Below are 24,295 nucleotides of genomic sequence, written 5' to 3'. Positions count from 1 at the left end.
TATTAGTATTATTATTGCTACTATTATTATTGTTGTTGTTATTGTTACTATTGTTGTTGTTTATAATTGTTGTTTATAATTTGTACAATTAACCTCCCTGTGGTTTGACCCCGGTCTTGACGGGTTATTTATTACTTCGACACTCCTGCACTTGGGAGAAGACATCAATCTTTTAGTAGTGTCAATAAGGATTGGAGTGTTAAAGGCATCAATATTAAAGATCAATTTTTAATGCCATCAAGGGCTTAATTGAATGAAATTTTGAAAAATCAATCCAAATTAACTGAATACGAAGAAATCAAAATTGTAGGAACTAAATTAAAATTAATAAAAATAATAATAAAAAAGAGTATAAAAAGAGAGAAGTTATTTATATGAAATGGTGCATAACACGATTTGTTAATTTAAAAGGTAATAAAAGGCATTACATAAATGTATGGTAGAGATTGTCTTTAATCTCCCATGTATACTTCCATGCATGCATGTGTTTTATCACATTTTTTTTTTAGGTGCTTTGGCCAGGTTTGAAGTATAAATTTCTCTCTTTCTCACACATCCCAAACCTGATAAGAGACACTATTACCTTTTACCCTATACCTGCACTTTATCTTTAACTAAAATCCACTTTATTATCTTTTTATAGTGGCAAAACATGTGTCAGAATAGCCAACCTGAGCATGTTATATAAAGTGTACGATAATAGTGGATGAGTAAGATTTATCCCACTTAGAAAGGTTTTAAGACCTTTTTTCTTGTATATAAATTGAGAGGTATGGTGAGAAAGAAAGGAGAAAATCCTAGAAAGGAAGAAAACCTAAATTTAAGAGAGATAATAGAGTAGAAGGTTTGAGTTTAAACTAACTTATCTAGATGGTAGAAGAAAGTGATGAAAGAAAGAGAATAAAAAAAACAAGGGAGGAAAATCATACAAAAACACCAAAAATTTAAATAAGGTATAAAGGGAAAGGTTGGTTTTTGAGTCATTAGATTAGTTCATTTTGAGCCATAGAGTTTCATAGGGTAAAAAGAAAAAGAAAAAGAAAGAAAAAAAAATAGTAAAAGAAATCACTAATCAAGGAGAAATGAAACACCTTAGTCTAGAAAAGGGAAAAAAAAAACTCATTATAATCATCTTCACCACCAACCACTTATTGTGGTAGCCACTAAAAGCCTCTACAACACCTCCCCTCTCGGCTAAAACTATCATTGATGTAAGTTACATCTTTCTTTCTTTCTTTTTTATTTTTTAGAGTTTATGGAAAATATAGTGTAAAATGTTTCTTTTTTATTGTAAAATGCATGAACAAGTCAAAAAATGGTGTTTTTAGGCTTAGTTAGGTTTAACTTAGATATTGTGCATTTTTTTAATAAAAAACAAATAAAAAATAATGGCCAAATATGTGATAAATAAATGGATGGAAATTTAAAGTTTGGATTTTTAAAGTTTAGTTCTATTTAATTTAATTGTTACATGCCTTTTATTTTAATATATAAAATATTAGAATAAATATGATGGTTTTGGTTATAAAAAAATACATGAAAGTAAACCAAAACTCATGTTTCTAGGTTCACTTGTAATCTAGATGTGGAATGATAAAAGTTAGGTTTTTTTTTTCCTTATATTGCATGCTTTGTTGATTATGAATGAAATATTATGACATGTGTTTTTGCTTGCTTGTATGATGTAAAATGAATAAAATGACTTAAGATATTTTATTCGTGAGATTAAATTGTTATCTTAGATTTTTTTTATGCTTCTTGTGGTTATCATTATTTTCATAATCATGCTAAAAAGGTGTCTATCAATTTCCATGTGTTTTGGCCAAACTTCTCACAAAATAAAAAGTATTTATATTTGCATTTAGTTAGTGTTCATGCAAGTTTTGTAATTAACATACTATTTTCATATTCTTGTTTTACATTTGCATGCATGTCCTTATTTTTTTTGTAAAAAATAGAAAAAATAAAAACATATTAATCAAATTTCATGTTTTTATATTGAGTTTTTATAACTTGTTTATGAATCTTATTGAGATTTGACTCAAATTAAAAAGGTTTTTATAAGCAGACATTCCAAAACCCTTCTAAAAAACATATTTTTCTAAAAAGACCATATAAAAAAATAAATATTTTATTATCCACTCATAATGTTTCAAATAAATATACTCATAACAAGCTATTATCTTAAATATTAATAATAAATAATATCTTGATGTCTCGTGATTTTAAAATTTCAAGTCTTTAAGTCAATTATCTATTGATGACATCTAAATGTCAATCATGGATATTAATTTCCCTTAGTAAGTCCAAAAACATTTGTCATTAGATCATATCACTAAGTAAATCAACCTATAATAATTATTGTTTGGATATTTTATGACTAGGGCGTGGAATCCTTTTTCAGAAAAAATTATGAGTGAACCCTAATACTATAAGATAAATGAATCTCAACATATTATTACCCATAGACCATTATTGTCTAAACAAAATCATCTATCCAGGGTTTAACTTATTGCAATAGATCAATTCTCATCCATGTAAGTAGACCATTGGTAGATCAGACACAACATACCATTAGGGATTCAAAAAACAAGTAGCAATGTAGCTTATTTTAGGTAGGATGCTTTAGGATGATCATATCTTCCCTTTAATATAATTAGTCTCTTACCTGAAAGCTCTGCATGCTAGTTAGGGTTTTCTAGTAACCATAATAGTAAGTAGCGATTTCTTTTTAACATAAGACTTTCCCCCCTCACAGCATATAAAATTACTCATTGCAGTAGACTCATTCTTATCAATGTAGATAGAGTATCGATAGATTAGGCACAACAATTATTAGGAATAAAAGATAAGCAACAATGTAACTTATTTTAAATAGAATGCTTTAGAGTAACTGTATCTTCGATTTCATATAACTAGTCAATAATCTTGGAACTCTAAAGCAATATTAAATATTCAAGAATCTTCTTTAATCTACATATTCTTATAAAACTGAAGGCTTGAGATTTGATTAATTTCTAGCTCCATAGCTTCTAGCAATATTACTTTCCAAGGAGTTAGGTGGAACTAGCTAAAGAAAAGGGACATTTCTTGTCTAATGATAATACCCATTATAATATTTAATAGTTTTACTGACAGAATTTTTCTGTTAGAGTGAGGTCACCATTTCGTTAGTGAAAATTTTACCGACTAATTCATTGACGGAATACATCCATCAAAATAATATTTCTTGATAATTCCATCATCTGTCACTAATTCTGTTGGTAAAAAAAACCTGATGGTTTTACAAACGAAAAATGAGGGAAAAAAAATTCCTGCTTCATTCCATCAGTATTTTCCTTGAGGAAATTGTCATATAATAAAAAAAAAATACAGTTTGCAATTCAATCGGTGATTATTTAAAAATATTTTTTTAAAAAATCTATTTAATAAAACTAATTAAATTAATATAAATAAACACTTCATGATACTCAAAATTTAGTTGCTTGTATAAAAAAAAAAGAAGAAAATCAACTCAAAAAATTTGCAACAAATAAATAACAAAAAAAAAGCAACAACATTGATCTCATATGAAAAAGAAATCCTACAACAACATTCATACAATTATTAAGAATAAAAAAAATTAAAAATAAAATAACAAATATAAAGAGAAAAACACAAAAGAAAGAAGAAAAAAGAAAAAAGAAAATCCGTACCTTAATGTAGTTGTGAATGAAGTTGAGAAGAGAAAAAAAAACCAATTCATAAAGTATATTAATTAAAAAAATCTGAGAAAAGAAAAGAAAAAAAGAGAAAAAGACATATATGAGAGTGGAGGAGAAGAGGAGTTGAGGAGAGAAGAGAAGAGAAAGAAAGAAAGGGATGTTAATGTTTATGACACAAAAGGAAGAAGAAAAAGAACAAGAAGAACAAGTTTGTCTATTGTGAAATGAGGGATTCTATTTATCAGGGCATGTTACCGATAATTTTATCGATAGATAATTAAATATTAATATTTTTAATCATTCTATTGATGATTTCATCTGTAATATTTAATTTAATAAAAGAATTTCAATTACCGTCAAATATCATCGACGACTTTTCTATCTGTCAGTGATTTTATAGGTAATATTTAATTTAAAATTTTAATTTACTCAAAAATTTTTAGAAACCCACCAAATATCACCGACGACTTTTTAATCCGTTGGTGATTTCTCCTGTAAAGAACAAATATTAACAGTACAATTGGGAAGTAAACAGTTCCAGTGCTATTTGAAAAATATCGATGGAATGTTTTATCGATGATTCTCTTTGTAATTAATATAATAAACAATGTCAGGAAGAAGTGAACAATTTACTAACGATTTTACCGATGGAATTAATTCCATCAGTAATGTTGTTAGTATAAACGATGTATCATTGTATTTTTTTTTGTTTTGTTTTGTTTTTTTCACTGTAATTTTATTAGTATATACTGAGAGAATATTTTCGTTAATAAAATTTACTATAATTTACTAACAAAAACACTCAATTAATATTTTCATTTATATTTATTAATTTTATGATAGTGACCTAGGTTATTTTGACATTAGCAACAATATAAACTAAATATTTAGTACATATCGTTTTGTTCATTAAAAAAAAACAAAGAGTCCATGTCATCCATGTAGTATATACTGTTATTACAATTCAAACTAAATAAAATTAAAAAGATTCTATGTCGTTATGGTGCGAGATTAGCAAATAGTTGATGGACAAACATGTAAAATTTTCAATACGAAAATTCATGTTGTTTTTATTTTGAAAATTCTAATTCATCAACTACTTTCAAAATTCAAATAGGATGAGTTATTCCCACTAAAAAAAAAATAATGTCCACTTCTTGTTGTATTTATGAGTTAAGACAAACATGTTGAGTTTAATTGATTTTTACGAGGTAGATTTTCAATTGAAATGAACATATGTCTGTCTCTTAATTGTATGTATCGGTAATTGAGGACAAATAGAAGCTTGTGTCTGTGTGTGTAGATATGTATCATATTATTTTTATTTAATAAAATTAATATGAAAAGAAGGGGAAAGTGATTGAGCTGTAGGCTAATTTTCCACAAAATATACATACAGAAAATAAATTGTTGTGAATATTTTATATTTTCCATTTTTATCAACATTTTAATTAAGAAGTCAGTTTCGTGATGAGAGAATTAGGCGGATCCCTTTATTTGAGGTCTGGACTGGTTAGTTTGAGACCCAAATCCAACACAGCTGCTGCTTATATCAACCTCCCTTCTTCAATAAAAATCCCACTCAGGAAACTTGATTAATCATGGATAAAAAACGAGAAGAGATGCAATTTCTTGGTCTCTTCGGCATCTACAAGGAAGCCTGCAAGATTATCTTCTCAAGGAAAACAATCTTCTCCCAGATAACCCTTGTTTTTATCCTCCCCACGTCTTTTGTCTTCATAGCAAACATGAAGGTATCAAATGCTCTATTTGCAAAAATCATTGAAGTAGTACAAGTGCCTCGGATGCAAACGCAAGCGGGTACCCCAGAACAAATCGAACTAAGTCTTCCCAACTCCACTGGATGGATCCAACTTTTGTTTTACAAGGCTGCATACATCACTTTCCTTCTCCTTTTCTCTCCTCTGTCAACTGCTGCAGTTGTTTACACCATAGCTTGTATTTCTACAGGGCAAGAAGTGACTTTCAAGATGGTGATGCGTGTTGTGCCTAGATTTTGGAAGAGGCTTGTGATCATCTCCGCCTGTGCTTTCGCTGCAATATTTGCTTGTACCATGGCTACACTGCTAACAATTGCAGTTACTAGAACCTTCATGATCAATCGTTATATTCTTGCTATTGGTTTTTTTTTACTAGTGTTGTTCTTCATGGGGTTTGTCTATATTAGCCTTGTTTGGCAAACTGCCAGTGTTGTATCTGTTTCAGAAGAAGCATCTGCGATGACGGCCATGATCAAGAGCAAGGCACTTGTAAGAGGGAAGACAAAGGTCATGGGAGTTATATTTCTGACGATGACTATATCTTATGTAATCATGAAAATAGAATTTAGTAAGCTTGTTGAAGGATCGTCGCTAGGAATAGTCAATAGGGTGTCATACGGTATTATTTGTTTCTTGTTGCTTGTCCTGTTGATTTTGTTTGAGCTTGTTATTCAAACGGTGACCTACTTTGTTTGCAAGTCATATCACCATGAAAACATCGACAAGTCTACGACTTTGGATCGCCTCGATGCAGGTTATGATGACTATGTTCCTTTGAAGGCAAAGGATGTCTAGCCAAAGAAAAAATTTCGTATTTGAGTAACTTTCAAATGTATGACATCAACAAGAATCATTGTTATATATTGTTATTGTAACATTGGTTAAAAAAAGTTCCTTCTTGCTCTTTGTTTAAGGGCTGATTGTAAGTTCCTAGTGTCATGAAAGATGGCCAAACTGTTAATGTTACGAGGGGTGCAAGTAAAGGTTAAGATAAAAATGTGGAAACTAAATTTAATGTCAAGAAACTTCAAGTTCTGAGAATTTGTAAAGTTTAGCCCCATGTGAGGTTTCACCTTAATTTGGAACAAGGTAGTCTTCCCCTGTTGAAATTATGCCTTAGCTGATAGCATCTGAACATCCAAGCCTTCCGTTTCTCAAAAATGTTTTTTTTTTTTTAAAAAAAAAGGGGAAGAAAGGAAAGGGAAAAAATAATCAAAGTCAAGTGATATGCATTGCTAGGGCTAGTCATTGTTATGGCCATAAAAATTATCTCCTGACCATGTCATTCTAAATTGAGCTTGAATTTTACCGTACTTAATTTTCATGCATATCAATCTTCTGCTTCTCCACATGTTATGAGTTGCGAAGATATGACTAAAAACAGTCTTAAATTTTGTACGGTAGTGCTTGGCAAGTAGATATTCTAATGGGCCAAAACTATCTTTGGAAAATATGGAGGGATGGAAAAAAAGTCTTTTGGTATTAAAAGGGTTTTTTTGGTTGTGGTTTAAAAAATACATTTAAAAAATTTAATTTGATTGGTTTGATTAAAAATTCTTTTGATATTGTTGTTGAATAAAAACAAGTAAAAAATATTAGGTTAAAACTACAATTAAAAGTGATGTCGATAGTAAAATGAGTAAAAAGAACATGTATATTGAATTATTAATACATCATAACTACAATAATGCGATATTATGATCATATTTTTATTGTCTTATTAAATTACATGTAATCTTATAACAAACATATTCTATTTGAGAAGACCTTTAGTATTTATGAGTTTGCAAATATGAAACAATATCGGTTAAAATATCATTAGAAACAAAATTAAAATAATGATCAAATTTTTTTAAATGCTACATCTTTCTACGACTTTCTTTTAATATAGTTATATAGTGTCATTGATACCACTACACGATGAACATGTTTTTGTAATGATATGCAAGCATATTTTGTAAAACTCTTAATCTTTTTTTCCATACTCCAAATATGCATTTTATCACACAGTGTGTTAACAAGTGTGCACGATTGAATACATATAGTGTATCAATTACTCTTAGACAATTCTACATGAAAAACAAGAAGCATAAGTGTCTAAATGATTGAAATGCAATTATTCAAACAATTTATATTTAGCATTAATGATAAAGAAAGAATATTAGAATTACCTTAAAATAGAGTATATATCTTGGATTCATTGTAATTTCTTGTGGTGTGTTTTAAAATTCAAAGTTTTCTAGTTTATAACATCTACTATGAGTGAATATATTGCTCTTAAAGTCTCATTAAAGTATCTAGTAATAGTTTCACCTAAATGCTGAAATTTTTATTGAACTTTCCTATTTGAAGCACCTAATAGTAATGTATACATAAACATGCCCACCTTTTCAATAACACTTATCTTTCTTGAAGCTTTTTATCATATTGTGTTTCTAAATCAAAGCACAAGCTTTGCAATATTGTTGTATCCATCCTAAATATGTTAACCATTGTTTCAAATGTTGTAATATTTCATTAAATCATCTCATACCCATATTGTATGAAACCATACAAGGTTTTTTATATATATAATTATTATAATACATGGAGAAAGCCTTGACCATGTATAATATTAGTTTACGACAATCAAACTCTCTCCTCGAAAATGATTCACCTTCCTCATCACTAGCATTATTGTTATCATTATTATTGTCATCGTTACTATAGCTGTCATCACCACCATTATTATTATCATCATCACAACCATCATTATTAAGATAATCAATAACACGATTTATTACATTATCATAATTCTTATAAAACTATCTTTGAATAGAGCATTAAATCACTTAATGTCCATATTTATGATGACATAAAATATTGAGTATCTAGGAGTATCATAAATTATAAGAGATCATCAAATTGTGTCAAATGTCATGTTTTATATCTCTCATTTGTTATCTCCTAGATATAGTAATGATGCAAAAGAAATTTCCCCTCTTAGCTTTATATGCTTATGTTCATGAAAATATTAAGTTATATTATGACTTTTTTTGGCCTCGTTGATCACTTGCCTTTCTTGTACAAGTTAAACATAATTTAACTAGAAAAAGAAGTGTAATTTTTTCCTTTTACTTACCATTCAATTATACTCTTCATTATGCTAGTTTTAACCCTTCAAACTAAAAAATATCATCTTTCATCGACAAATAGATTTCATCAAAATCTCTTTTTTATATCCCATATGTTTTATTTGTATTTATCAATTAAATTCTCATATTTAATCTTCTTACAATCTATATAAATCAATAATTATTCTATAATTTAGTTTTTTTCCCATAAATATACCGCTTTCCACTTGATGTTTTCAAATTTCTTTCTCTAATTTTATAAATTGAATATACACACAGATAGATGCTTATGCATTCATCATATCCTATATGTTTTCTTTGTATTTATCAATTAAATTCTCATATTTAGTCTTCTTACAATCCATATAAATCAATAACTCTTCTATAATTTAGGTTTCTTTTTTTATCCATAGATTTACCATTTCTACTTGATGTTTTCAAATTTCTTTTTTTAATTTTATAATTTGAATACACACACAAATAGATGTTTATGCATTCATTATATCCCATATGTTTTTTTTGTATTTATCAATTAAATTCTCATATTTAATCTTATTACAATCCATAAAAATCAGTAACTCTTCTATAATTTAGTTTTTTTCCCCATAGATGTACCACTTTCCACTTAATGTTTTCAAATTTCTTTCTCTAATTTTATAATTTGAATATACACATAGATAGATGATTGTGCATTCATATCCCATATGTTTTCTTTGTATTTATCAATTAAATTCTCATATTTAATCTTCTTATAATCCATATAAATTAATAACTCTTATATCATTTAGCTTTTTTTTCATAGATGTACTAGTTTCCACTCGATATTTCCAAATTTCTTTCTCTAATTTTATAATTTGAATATACATACACATAGATGCTTATGCATTTATTATTTTTTCTCTTTTTCTTCATTTCTAATCACATGTAATAAATTTTTATCATATAAATTGCAAGAAAACCTTTGGTTGAAAATATTAGGTTATATTATGATTTGTTTTTAGCCTTATTGTTCACTTGCCTTTCTTGTACAAGTTAAAAGTAGTTTAACTATAAAAAAAGATGTGATTTTTAATCATACTCTACTTCATGTTAACTTTGACCCTTTAAACTAAAAACTTTCACCTTTTTTTGATAAATAAAATATCATCAATATATTTTCTTTATACTCTATGTATTTTCTTTGTATTTATCAAATAAATTTTCATATTTAATCTTCTTACAGTCTATATAAACCAACAACTCTTCTATAATTTAGTTTTTTTTTCCCTCTTAGATGTACCATTTTCCACTTGTTTTATCAAGATTTCTTTCTCTAATTTTATAATTTGACTACACACACATAAATATTTATGCATTCATTATATTTTTCCTCTTTATTTGTCAGAAATCATATATTTTAAATTTCTATTATACAGATTACAAGAAAACCGTTGCTTGTAGGATTACATTTTATTTTGTTTTTGTCTATATTTCCAATCTATCATGTTCAAAATTAGGTCATTTTCAAGCAGTTAAATTTTTTTAGACTTATCAAGTGTGTGTATATATGTTAGGATTGGAGACCAGGGTAGTGAAAAGCACAATTACATTAATTTATAACTGCATAAATGCACCACTTGTATTAATTATTAATTAATTAAAAGAAACTAATTATGTATTTAGAAAATTTCACTCACTTGTCTATAAACTTTAATCAAGATATTAAATTTTTTAATTTTTTCTTTAAATATACTTTACAACTATCTTGATTTAGGACTACATCAATTAAACAGAGAATCATGATGCAAATCAACTAAGAGATCCTGTCAACTTTTGAAAATGTGATGGATATCATGTTAGTTGCAATACTATGACCAAACAATATTGTACTATAATTAACTTTTAGTTACATGTGTTTTTTATAATTTAAATGTTAAGCATTAGTTGTTGAAATTGTCTAAGTAATTTTTAAAATTTATTATTCTTATCTAAAGGTCTCAAAATTTCCTCAAATGCCATCACGATGCAAATTGAATTAAAGTTATTGAAGTTGACCAATGAACTTTTAAAAGTCATTATTTTAAGTTAAAGATCTTTTTCAAATTTCCTAAATGATAATAACAATATAAGTTAAATATTAGTAACTATTAGATTGTTAGGTAAACAAGTTGTAGTACACACTTTGAAAGCATCCATATAATGATAATAATAGTAGGGCTATTACATGTCTCTTGTAATAATAGAATAAAAAAATTCAAACTATAGTAAATATAATGGAAGATAGGCATAACTAGATGAAATTTTTTTTAATAATAAGATATAACACAATCATAGTTAATAAGATAATTATAATTCACTCAAACTATGACTCTATTATCAGAAATATCCAATAGACAATAACATCATATATTATCCAAACTATTTTTAAAACAAAAAGAAAATTTAATATTAAATCATGGTTCACCATGCATATTAAACAAAAACAAAATTAGCAATCCATTAAGTATATAACAAACTCTTTACAATTCAATAATCTTCATTTAAAGACCTTATTTTATCATTATAGAAAAGACATTACAATTATTCATAGCACAAATAGCAAAATCAATTGCCATAGTTAAAAAATAGTAGTTAATTATCATATATATTTTTTTAAGAAAAACACAATGAAATAAGTAATTTAAAAGAATAAAAACACACCTTTAGTTCTAAATCTTTAAACTTTAATCAAACATTATTTTTTAGCCAATAAACATTGCTATCAATATCTTCCATGATACTCACCCTCTTGCTCCTTAAACAAAATAGCTCAATATAAAAAGTATGCAAGTCATCATTAAAATTATTTTCATCTATGGAATAAAGCTCTTTCATTACCTCTTCAATGTTACACCTTTTATTATCTTTAGAACTAGAGATGCAATCACTTTTTGTCAAAACACTATCAATAAGTCAATCCAAATATGAAAATAATTGAGCTTTTATTCTAGAACCCTTTCCTATTTTTTCCACCTTGAAGTGTAGAATATTGTCTAGCTTTTCTTTTGCCACTACTATATGTGCTATTGTTGTTCACCATATTGAATCAAATTACCATGTTACTCACATTATGTATAAAATTAAAAATGACATCCTTATTTGAATCACTGCTTCCTTCCTCTAGATTAACATCATTATCATCATTAACATTTCTCATGCCATCATCCTTATCATCATCATCATTATCTTGTAACATTTTTGAAAACAAAGACCAAGCATATTGTCTTGTAACCACTATATTATTGAATATTATATCATATTTTCTATAAAAGATGGCTCAATACCAACATGTCTAAACTTTTTTAATTCTTTAATTTTTTATATAAAACAAATTGAATATAATTAATGAAACTTAATGAATTCATCGACTACATAAATAAGATAAATAAAAGTGAAAAGATGAAGTTCTTAACAATTAACCTGAATTTTTGCTTTCCACTACTCATCAGTTGCAGAAATAGTTTCTAATTCACTATTTCAACTAATACCAGTTTTATAAATCAACTTTTTTTTTTTCCATATCCTTCAATTTTTTTGTATCATCATATTTTTTCTTTAGTTGCGCATTGGTGAAAGCATGACTAGTCTATTATTTGAAGACAATCATCACAAATCTCCAACCATCTTTATTAAAATAAGTAATTGGTCTCATTCCCATCTTAATAACTTTGATGCAAATATCATGAAAAGTAGGTAACATTTCCTTGTTTCAAGAAAGTTTATCATAACTTTCATAATTTTCCATTCCTTTATTTGATAAACATATTAAAAGAGAAAATCAAGGACATGAGTATGTTAGAGTAATTAAAAAAAAAGATTAAACATTTGCAATAATATGCAGATTGTAAAATTGATTTGCCTCAAGAAAAATATCAAATATAGATAAAAATATATAAGAATAGAACAAAACAATGATAAGTTATGAAAAAATTGACTTGTTGAACAAGTAACCCAATTGCAAAAATAATATGTAAATTATATCATAAAAATAGTTCAAAATCATTGTTTAACTTTGATCTCTAATTCAGTGCAAATGTTCTTCTTATATATTCAAGATGCATTAATAGAAGCATGACATACAAATAATTACTGCACTTTTAAAAGTATTTTCTATTAAAAAATCAATTAATAGCATACTATGAAACTACACTTTAAAAGCACGAGTTAATAAATAAAGCATTACTAAATTATAGCATTCTATGAATAAAAAAGTTAACAAAAATCCATCAAAATACAAATTTCACACCATAGCTAAAATAGTATTATATTACAAACATGAAATTATTTGCTATGAAAGATTTATTCACCTGAATCTAATGATATGATGGATTAGAGGAGTGAATGCATAGTATTACACCAAAACAATCATGCTTAAATATTCATTCAAATGACTTTTAAATATAAAAAAGTATGAATGAATACATTTGAATCAAGTTATAAAATATTTGCACATTTGGTAACATCAATTGATCCAAGCTCATAAAAATTAATATTATATCAAAAGAAAAGGTGAAGAAGTGTGTTTGTGGATCCATTTGAAGATAGTTAAAAAAATAACTTAATAACACAACAACAACATAGAAACAAACCTTAAGACACCTTTAACTAAAACCTACCTAAATATTCAAGATCTTATTTGCTATTAAATCAAATAACAAGAACCAAGACCAATAGTTATTTGCAAGGAATTATATATAAAAGATCTACTTTAAAGCCCTAAAATCTAAAGTAAATGAATCAAGCAACAATAACCCATATTTCAATTCAATTAAATTTTTACTATAAGTTAATGATTTCTTTAAATAAGAAATAGATTACTAAATTATCAACACCTTCTTTGTTGTTTCTATATAATTTTCAAGCAATTCTTCTTCTTTTTTGTACTACAAAAAACAATATGAAATTGCTTTCATTTATGCCATAACAAAAAATAAAATTATAAAGATAAAAAGTAGAATAGTTAACACACATGTAGATGTGAGAAAAACCCAAAAATATAATAAGTCTTTATGTTTGGTCTTGAAAATATAGAAAAAAGGTGATGATTTTAGTTATCAAAAACAAGAATAAAACATTTAGAATAAAGAAAATCCTTGTGCTAATCATTATATTTAGTTACCAAGATCTGTAAGATAACTGACAATTGAAAGGTTTAGTTTGTATTTAGAGTAGAAGTTTAAAGAAAAAAGCTCGATAACTTGAGTAATGCAAAACATATCTAATGAAAAGATAAGAATGTTCTTGGTTTGATTATTTTCAACTATTCTTTTTCTTTTTTATATTGGTAAAAGATTCACACAAACATATAAATTGAGGTCCAACCTCAATAAAGGTCCAACCTCAATAAAAGCATCTCCAACTTCTTCCATATGACATTGAGATTATAATTCAATTTAAGATGGGACCCTTCTTTTAAACAATATTTTTTTTATATAATCAAACAAGTATAATTTATATGTGGAAGAAAAAAACCAACAATTACCACACTCTTAGACATTTTTTAAAGCTCAATTGTTTCAAGAAAAGTGATCACTTTTTAAAGTTTCATGTATTTATTTACCTTTAAAAAAATTGATTAGTAGAAAACATTTTCTAGTAAAAATAAAGTTTAACTTGGTTTTTAGAATTTTTTTTATTTTGGATGGAAAATGCTTTTTCAGAAGTTGTGAAAAAATAAAAAATATTTTATTATTTATTGATTATATAAAATTTAGCCTTCCATCTTTTAATTGCTGTATATTTTTTAATTATTTATTCTTTAATTTCATTCATCAGAATTTGATTTGATTTAATATTTATATCAATTTGGTCCCTATTCTTTTTATTTTTATTTCTTTTCTCTTACCCTTTTTTTAATTGAAATGATTTATGAAATTAGTTTTTTTTAATTTTATCATTTTTTAACTTTTTTTTTCAATTTCATTCTCCAAATTTTTTCTATGTTAGATTTGGTTTTTATTATTTTGATTACTATTTTTTTATTTGAAATAATTTATAAAACTAGATTTTTTTTCAATTTCATCCTCCAAAATTTTTCTCTATTACATTTGATCCTCATTCTTTTTATAAACTTGAAAATTTTTTGATCCTCATTCTTTTTATAAACTTGAAAAAAAAATTTAAAATATTGATAAGTTAATTTCAAATTTATTTTTCATGACATAGTTAAATATTGAAAAGTGTTTCACAACTAATTTTCTAATAAATTACCATAGTTAAATATTGAAAAGTGTTTCACAACTAATTTTCTCATAAATTATCAAATATTAAAAAATAATTTATTCTTTAGGAATCTCTTATCCGTAAAAATCACTTAAAAAACTATATTTTCTAATAAATAAACATGGCTAAAATTCATAACAAATTTAATGAACTAAAGAACTGTTTGATATTATAATAATAGTTGTTTTTTAAAATATTTTTATTTAAAAATATATTAGAATAATATTTTTTTATTATTTAAAATTAATATATATAAAAAATATAAAAAAATAAAAAAATAATTAACTTTTTTTAATTTTTTTATAACACATAAATAAACCATATAAAAAAATTAGATTTGAGATGATGAGTGCCGGTCCCAGATTTGCCACGTCATCGCATTATCCACAGCATGTTATCAAATATTCAATAAGCAATGATGACCTGTCACAACTCCATTTCCATAACCAATCACCATTTCTTTTTAATTCATTTATTTAATTGTGAAGCCCCGGTAACACTATTTACCATTCATTAAAAAATTCAAATTACTAGTTCTTTTTTGTTTCTCAATCGAGAAATATTGAATACATTTTAAAAAAAAAAAAAATTGTGTGGAGGGAATGCTTGATAAAGATTTTTGGACATGTGGGGTCTGAGGTGAGAATCACAGTCCACAGGACCAAAACTGTGAACCTCAAAACTCCACATACTCCATCCCTTTCTCTCTCTTTCTCTCTGTCGAGCTAAGTTCGGAGAGAAGACAATGGTGAGATGTGAAAGATGAAGAAAAGAAAGACCTTGTTATGCATTTCCCATGGCCTGTCATTGTGCTCACTACTCATTTTCACCATCACCACCGCACAGGCAATCTTTATCCATCAACAACAGCAATAACAGCACCAAGTTATCATTTAAAGGATCCAAGCCTGCTGTTCTTTCCTCCTTTGGTGATAGCAGGGCTTCCTGTAATACGTTAGTCTCTGAGGTATTCTCCCCGCCTTTATCTCTTCACCAGGCCTCTGTGCAGTGGCATTGTCATTTATTGTATCATTAATTATGAAACTTGCAAATGTTGGGCGCTGGGCATGGTTTAAATGAATACTAGAATAGGGTAAAACATGCTTGCAATTAAGACTGACATGCACTTGGAATTCTAACATGATGCATTTTGCAATTTTTTCAAGTTTTTTCTGTATTTGCATCTTTATTATTGCTAGTGAAGAGCGTGAAGCGATTAATTTCCACAAAAAAAATGATAATTTGGTGAAGCACAAAGGACGAGTGTTTCTTTCCTTTACATGTAAGTGTATATAGTTGATTGGTTTGGTCTCCCTAGATTGAGTCTAGACAACAGTCACTTCATTTCATTTCAAGTCATGTTTGCGCTTTCTGTTTCCGAGCCAATGTAACTTTCTGCGAGAGGTTACAATGGCTTATTCTACCTATCGATGGTGTTGACTAGCTGCCTGTTTGGTGTCACTAGGCAGTTAGACTTTTGGGTCCTCCGGCAAAATTTGAAGCTTCAAAGCTGAAAGTAGTTTTAATGGGCGAAGAGATGAATCAATACTCTGCAATTATCCCTCGAACTTACATCCTGTCTCATTGTGACTTCACAGCAGACCTAACCTTAACTATCTCCAATGTCATCAACCTAGATCAGGTGTGTTCCTATGATTTAACTTTCCTTTCCCTTTCTTCTCTTTCTTTCCTTGTTCTGCTTTCGGTCTTGGAAAAAATTGTATTTGTTACTGAAATTGCTCACTTAGTTTGACAATCTACCTGGTGGTGATTATGGGCTGTGCATAATGTATATGCAGCTAAGAGGTTGGTATAGCAAGGATGATGTGGTTGCTGAATGGAAAAAGCTAGAAGGACAATTAGCTCTACTTGTCCATTGCTATGTGAGCGGACCTAATCTCGTGCTAGACCTTGCTGCTGAGTTCAGATACCACATATTCTCCAAGGAAATGCCTTTGGTAAGTGTTCTCTTTTGCGATTCCATGTACTTCAGGATAAATCTTTGGGCTGTTGCATACACTAGTACTCTCCACCATTTGTGTAGTCATGCTCAGAATTTTGATTTGATGCAAGCCAGGTACTTGAAGCTGTGTTGCATGGAGATTCGGCACTCTTCACAGAGCATCCTGAGCTAAAGGATTCTTTAGTTTGGGTGTATTTTCATTCTAGCTCACCCACGTACAACCGATTAGAGTGTTGGGGGCCACTCAAGGATGCTGCTCAGGTAAAATCTATACTACCTAGCCATGGATTGATAACAGCTAGGCACACGTAACACAGGAGCTGCTTTACATCAATGACCAATATTGCCATCATTCTGTTTGAGAACGAGGAATTCTCTTACTGCCATGGCCTTCTTTTCTGAACAACAATCCCCAAATGCTGAAAATCACATTTGATTTAATCCTGACAATTTAATTAGGACCAGATGGTCTGAGGTTCTTAGAATTATGAGGAATTATGATCTGTGCTTGAATTGCAAATGATAAGTGAAAGTGACGATTTACTGATTGATTTATCAGGGGCGACCGGTGGATCATCGAGGTTCTTTTACCCGTCCTTCGAGAAAGTGGGAAGGACCAAAGTCCATTTTCCAAGCTCTTTTTGCCTTCCTTCTTTGACGTGCTTCCAATAGGCCGCATAATCTCAAAGGCCAGTTTTCATGACCAGAGCTGGAAGGAGGACTCTGCTTACATAACACAAACACCAAAAAGCTCCATGGTAATAAGACCAAAAAAAAAAAAAACACCCAAAGTTGAAGCTGCAGCTAAACAAGGATTGTTCGAGGGACAGTTAATTCTTTTGCAATTAACTTATTTGTTTCATTGGAAATATCGATTACCAATTCTTGTACAACTTAGAACAATTGGATATGATTATTGGCTGGTGTAATTAAAACACTCCTATTCTATTCATTTCTAGGACGGTGTGGGAGATGAGTGATTACATGTTTTGTGTGATTAAAATAGACAGCTGCATAATTAATTGCATCTTTAGCCCCGAGTCTGAAGCATGCATGAGATCACTATCTATAGCTAACAACCCGAGTAAGAATCCTCCAATCTGTATTGAACCCAGTGGAGTGATTCCTCGAGTATCTGGTTTACTGAGCAGAAGAAGAAATTAGGAAAGAGGGGCTGATTGTGGCGAGAGAGAGAGCTAGAGAAAGGAGGAGAGAAAAAAGGAATCCACAGAAGAAATTAACAATTGTCCTTGTTTATTTGTGCGTGTCATTCTGTTACAGCAACCAATATATGTAGGCAGGGCAGAAGATGGTGATGATGATGGTGTTTGCTTCTACAACCTTCTCAGTAATGAGAATTACAATTTATTGCAACGGTGTGTAGAAGTAAAGGCAAGACTCTAGCTTAACATGGTGCGTTTTGATGGTAACGCTCATTTCTTTTTTCAGTTTGTCTCCCTCTGATAAATTCTTCATAACTGAATTTACCTGTAACGAATCTCCCCCCTTCATAACCACCTTGTCCTCAAGGTTGGGTGAGGGAAATTTGAGTTTCACTCCGTCAATGAATTCCATTGTTGCTTCAGCTGGAGACAACCCTTGCTAGTAGACTAAGATTTGTGTTGCAGCTTGCTGACCACTTTTGATTAGCCTTCAATCTTGGATTGCTTGGGGTTGTAGCGTAGGTTCTTCGGGTCCATCAAGGAAACCATTGCGCACCATTTTGTTCCTCACACTCCTTTTTAGTTTGGAGTATGGAAAACATGATGGATTGTTGAGGAGGGAAGATTTAGCTTGTAGGAAACTTCTCCAATCTTCTCAATCGCAGTATAAGGATAAAAGTATTTGACTGCTAGCTTGTGGTGGTGGTAATGAAGTACTGATTTCTACTTGCAAGGCTGTAGTTTTAAGTGAACCGAATCACCTACTTTAAGAACTCTGTCACTTCTTCTCTTGTTGGCTAGCTATCTCATTCTCCTCCATGACCTGATTAAATTCTATCTAATTATTTGTAGCATATTTGTAGCATATGCTCCTTTTTATTGAGGTAATGGTCAACTGCCCCAACGAGGAGTCTTTAGAGAAAGTATGAAATGTAGATAGGTAGAAAATATCATATAATATTTTGTAGGGAGTTAATTTAGTGGTTGTTTGAAAATTTGTATTATACCATCACTCATTCAATGACATTTATTTTTGATTTAGTGGTTGTGTGGAAGTTTGTATTATACAACTATTCCTTCAATGACATTTATTTACACCACTATGAAGGGGTTATCTCTTGTCATGTATCTGAGATAGTTCTTCAGACATTTGTTAATGATTGTAATTTGCCTTTTTGATTGAGAATGATAAATAATGGAGTGGTGTACGTTGACCTCTTACAGATTAAATAATTATCTTCAAAATTGACATTGAAAAACAAAGTCTCAATCATTAACCATGGTGGTAAGAAGACCATGTAATTTATAGACTGAGTCCATGAAGGTTTTTGCTACTAATCTAGCAACATAAAGGTGTGAAAGTGTCACAAAATGCACATACTTGATAAACCTATCCACCATTACGAATAGCACTTATTTTCCTTTAGATTTAGGCAAACCTATTATGAAGTTCATACTAATATCTATAAAGGGTGTTGCTAGAATAGGCAAAGGTTGTAATAATCTTAGGCTAGCCACATTCTCTAGCTTATATCTTTGACATGTAGGGCATTCTCTCATGTATTTTCTAACTTGCTTTTGTTGCTTCTTCTAATAAAATACACTATCAATCCTCGTTATTGTAACTATAGAACCAGAGTGTTCCCCTAAGCTTGTATTATTGTAGGTGGCTATTAAACGATTCTATAATGTTATGTCATTTCCCACCATCAGTTTTTCCTTCCTGAAAAGATAACCATCACTCCATTTGTAATAAAGATGTATAGTAGGGTCTTTAATTAAATCCTAGATGATTGACTTAACCTTGTTATCAACCTCTTAAGATCTCCTGATGTTTGATAGTGAGCTAGTGAAAACTATGAATAAAACTAATGCATTAAGTTCACTGTTGGCTATTTTAGAGAGAGCATTATCTATTATATTCTTCTTCCCCTTATAAAATTCATTTTGTAATTAAAGCCTAATAGTTTAATTAGCTATAAGTATTGGGAAGGGGAGGTCATTTTTTGATCCAATAGGTATTTAAGACTGACATGGTCGATTTTATTGTTGAAAGGTCTTCCCCACAAATACTATCTCTACTTGGTTATTGCCTGTAGGATAACCAACATCTTTTTCTTATAAGTAGACAGTACTTGCTGCTTAGGCCTTAAAGCTTTGTTGATGTAGGCTATAAAATGTCTCCCTTACATTAACATTGCACCATTGCCAGAACCTGACGTGTTAGTCTCAACTATGAATGGTTTGTTTAGACTAGGTAAGGGCAGGGTTAGAGGATTAACCATTACCTTATTAAGTGATTCAAATGTAGAAGTAGCATCTTGGTCCCAACTTAATGCATCATTTTTTAGGAACCTCAGTTAGAGGTTTGCATATAGTCCTATAGCTCCTCACAAACTTCCTTAAGTAACTTAAGAGTCCTAAAAACCCACGCAATTGCTTGATATTCAATGGTAATGGCCAATCCCTTGGAGATAACATGGCCCAATCACTCAATTTTATCATTACTGAAGACCCATTTACTTTTCTTAGCCACCAGTTTGTTTAACTTGAATAATTCCAAAACAACCTACAAATGCTCTAGGTGTTTCTTGAAGCTTCTATTGTAAATCAAAATGTCTTAAAACACACTAGAACAAACCTCCTCAATTATGCTCTGAAAACCTTACTAATTAAGCTTTGAAAGGTAGCTGGAGCATTGGTGAGATCAAATGGCATCATTAGAAATTCATAGTGTCCATTGTGTGTTTTGAACGTTGTCCTATGGACATCCTAGGGTTTATCCTAATCTGGTGATAGCCAGATTTTAAATCAATTTTTAAGAATACAGCTACCTCTCCTAACTTTTTTAATAGCTCATCTCTAATGGTATAGGTTTTTAATTGTCAATTTATTGAATGCTCTATAATCAATACACAACCTTTAGTAAAGGTTTTTTTTTCTTTATTATTACCATTAATAAGACGAATGGGTTATGAATTGGTTGAACTATATCGGAATTAAGCATTTTAGAGATTTTTTTTTTCACTGTATCTTTCTATAAACTATAATACCTATATGGCCTAAGATTAACAGGTTGAGCTCTCTTTTTTAAGGGAATAATATGGCCTTCAAGTCTAGGAAGGGGTAAACCTGCTAAAAGGGTGAACACATCATGGTAGATGTGAAGTAGTTTTAAAGAACTACTTTTTCCTTCTCTTTTAGGTTTGTTTTCCACTAGTAATGCATTCATATCAACATATATATTAGGAATCATCATCAAGCTATATATGTTGATATCTTCTAAGCCTCACTTTCTATCCAATAACCAAACATTTGTCCAAACTGAATTGATTGCAACTTTACAAGTTCTTTCCTTCTTAGTGTTACTCTGTCCTTGATAGTCAAAACTCATCCACATACTCCTATAATTACATATAATGTCCCCTAAGGTGGTCAACCAATAAATGCCTAACGCCATATAACAAGCATCCAATTCCATCATAAACACATTAGCTATGAAGTATATTCTTTGTATTTTCCACCTAAAATCCTTACAAATTGAAGTGCGTAGCATTTCCCCCCCATTAATAACTTTAACTATTATAAGGTTAATGAATGTTAGTACACATTGTCACTTATTAGCTACCCATATATTCATGAAGTTGTATGTTCTACTAGAGTTAATCATGATGAAGATAGGTAGCTTATCCACTCATCTAATCACCTTGAGGCAGTTAGCTACTCCTTTCAATACATTCATAGAGATGTAAGGGTTAATGATTTCAAGATTATTCCTTTCCCTTATAGTATTTATTCAACTTTGTTATTCTCCTCTTGATCTTCCACTATGAATATAGAGTGTAGTTATTTTGTTATGTATTTATGACCTGGAGTGAATTTGTCATCACACTAAAAACACAAACCCCTAACCCTTCTCTTTTTCATTTATGTGCTCCTGATAGTTCTTATGGGTCTCATATTAGGTTTGGCAAGGAAATAAGGTTAGGGTGTAGGTAGTAAGCCTAAAAGTCTAGAATTACATAGGGAAAGATTTGGGGAGTTATAGGGTTTGTATAGGGTTTGATGTTGGGGTGTTTTGTATTGGTTGATGTTGTTTACAGGCTTGACTTGGTGTTTGGTATGGTGTTTCTGAGATCTTTTGTATAGTATAGTATTTTCTTGTAAACAAGATATGTTATAGGCTTGTTTAAGAGATTTTGGTTCAAACATCTTAACTAAATCCATTATCTATGTCTCTAGCCTACCTAAAAAGAAAATCAAGGCATACTTTTCATCTATCTCTACGTGATTCCATAGTATATCAAATTTCTTAATATAAGTTTCTGGGTTGTCTCCTTGTTTCAAATCCTTTAGCTCTTTTAAAAGATCCTTTTGACCACCAAACCTTTCATAGCTTCTACATATTCATTCCATGTCATCACTCTACAACCACTACTTCACAAGAAGTTTTGATGCCAATAAAGTGTCATACCATCCAAATAGTAAAATCCTAGCTTATGTTTTTATGGATCCTGAATTTCATACATCTTAAACTATTGGTTGTATTTATATAACCATTTGTGAATGTCTTCCCTTTTAAAAGATGAAAAGTCACTTTTAGATTTATGGAATTTGTAATGCCATCCATAATGTCAATCACTCTTCATGGTCAGCCCTTCCTAAGATATGTGTAGTTATTATTGGTTATTACTTAACTCCCTTATAGATACCTGCAGTTTTTGCAACAAGGTATTCTGTTGATGGGAAAGGCTAGTGATTAACTCTAGCCTCATTAGTCTTGTGTTGCTAGTTGACTGTTATTGCCCTTGCTGTTCCAATAACCTCGTCATCTTATCATTCCACTGTGCCTACTCCTTGTTAGAGGTTTCAATCATATCTTCTAGTTTCTTTAGATTTTGAGACCTGATGTTAGGAATCATTATTTTGGTTTAAAGATACGAAGCTTTGATGCCACCTGAAGCAGGTATAAGATCATTATCTATAGGTAACAACTCGATTAAGAATCTTTCAATCTGTATTAAACCTAATGGAGTGATTTCTCTAGTATTTGATTTACTAAGTAGAAGAAGAAATTAGAAAAGAGGGGTTGATTAAGGTAAGAGAGAAAAAAAGAGAAAGAAATCTCTATATAGAAGGAATTAACAATTGTGGTCATTCAATTTTACATGTCATTTTATTGCAACTGCCAGTAAATAAAGGCAAAGATGAAGATGGTGCTAGCTTTGACAACCTCCTTAATAATGAGAATTACAATTTATTGAAATGGTGTGTTTAAATAAAAAGAAGATGATAGCTTCACATGATTCATTTTGAAAGTAACAATCATTTCTTCTTTTTGTTCGTCTCACTCCTTTAATAAATTCCTTGTAACTGAATTTACCTGTAATAGAGTCCTTGAGGGATCAACTTAACATGAGATGTGAAAAATACATGAAAACCAAAATAAAAGGAAGGGGACAAAACCAAAGTAAGATAGATTTGTGGATATTGTTTTCTAAAAATACATTAAAAATTCATGAAATTTTGAGTAGCTATTTGAAAATGAGCCTTAAAACTAAGGTAATATGAATAATTTTATAAAAACTTTGAGTGGGTCATAGCCTGTCTAAACTAGTTTGTTTTAGGTTTTTGAAAAAAAATAATTTTATTTTTATTTTTTTGTTTTAAATTATTGTTTTAATATTTTCAAATTATTTTAATGTATTAATATCAAAAATAATTTTTTTTAAAAAAAATATTATTTTAACCTATTTCTATATAACAAAATATTTATAAAATAATTATTACTATACTCTTAAATATTGTCTGAGACTTTATTTGGGGATAAGGTTACGGTGCAACATCAACCTATATAGGAAAACCACAACTTCAATTCAAAACAAGATATGAATCATGATTTCAACAGGTATCCGGCATTAAGCTAGCATCACTGTTTATGTTTTTTCCACGAAATTCCTTGTAGATGTTGGGAATTGCCAGCTGGTCATTAATTAATTTTGAAGTATTAACCTAAACCATAAGGTTAAAAAACAAAATTCCTTGAAGGACACCTATCAACGAACATCAAGTAAACAAAAGCCATTTTGTTGTTAATTTGTTTTGATTGTACGTGCATGGGTGAAAAATGGAATAACGGAAATGGTGTCGCCGGCTGAGATTGTGACCCTACGGACCCGGAACAAATAGTGTATATGATCTGCATTAACTCGCTTTCCGTCTTTCTTTCTTGCTATGATACTGTTAATTCTTTTCCGATTAATTTTAACTGATCGGTGCATCCAAAATCAATTTAGATGGAAAGAAAAGGATGTGCGATTTTGTAGTGTTC

At 29.5% G+C, this 24,295-nt stretch overlaps 2 protein-coding genes across 2 annotated transcripts; both read left to right on the top strand.

The window, feature by feature from the left end:
• The first annotated feature begins 5,305 nt into the window (after positions 1-5,305).
• LOC105112334 (uncharacterized) lies at positions 5,306-6,280 on the top strand. Its single transcript, XM_011008014.1, has one exon. The coding sequence runs from the start codon at positions 5,306-5,308 to the stop codon at positions 6,278-6,280; it is 975 nt and encodes a 324-aa protein (XP_011006316.1).
• A 9,229-nt stretch (positions 6,281-15,509) lies between these two features.
• On the top strand, positions 15,510-17,824 carry LOC105112324 (STAY-GREEN-like protein). Its single transcript, XM_011007997.1, has 5 exons — positions 15,510-15,805; positions 16,304-16,480; positions 16,638-16,796; positions 16,916-17,062; positions 17,361-17,824. The coding sequence occupies exons 1-5, from the start codon at positions 15,635-15,637 to the stop codon at positions 17,457-17,459; spliced, it is 753 nt and encodes a 250-aa protein (XP_011006299.1). The 5' UTR covers positions 15,510-15,634; the 3' UTR covers positions 17,460-17,824.
• The last annotated feature ends 6,471 nt before the right edge of the window (positions 17,825-24,295 follow it).

This window comes from Populus euphratica, unplaced genomic scaffold (genome assembly GCF_000495115.2).
Source record: "Populus euphratica unplaced genomic scaffold, PopEup_1.0 scaffold334.1, whole genome shotgun sequence".
Classification (NCBI taxonomy): domain Eukaryota; kingdom Viridiplantae; phylum Streptophyta; class Magnoliopsida; order Malpighiales; family Salicaceae; genus Populus; species Populus euphratica.
The sequence above is the reverse complement of the archived record's forward strand: the minus strand, read 5'-3'. Positions and strand labels throughout refer to the sequence as shown.

What these genes read in the sequence shown, in the direction of transcription:
- LOC105112324 (XM_011007997.1), top strand. Translation starts at nt 15,635, where the DNA reads ATGGCCTGTCATTGTGCTCACTACTCATTTTCACCATCACCACCGCAC. An exon ending in ATGTCATCAACCTAGATCAG is followed by an intron (nt 16,481 to 16,637) that starts GTGTGTTCCTAT and finishes ATGTATATGCAG; the next exon opens with CTAAGAGGTTGGTATAGCAA. An exon ending in CACTCAAGGATGCTGCTCAG is followed by an intron (nt 17,063 to 17,360) that starts GTAAAATCTATA and finishes TTGATTTATCAG; the next exon opens with GGGCGACCGGTGGATCATCG.
- LOC105112334 (XM_011008014.1), top strand. Translation starts at nt 5,306, where the DNA reads ATGGATAAAAAACGAGAAGAGATGCAATTTCTTGGTCTCTTCGGCATC.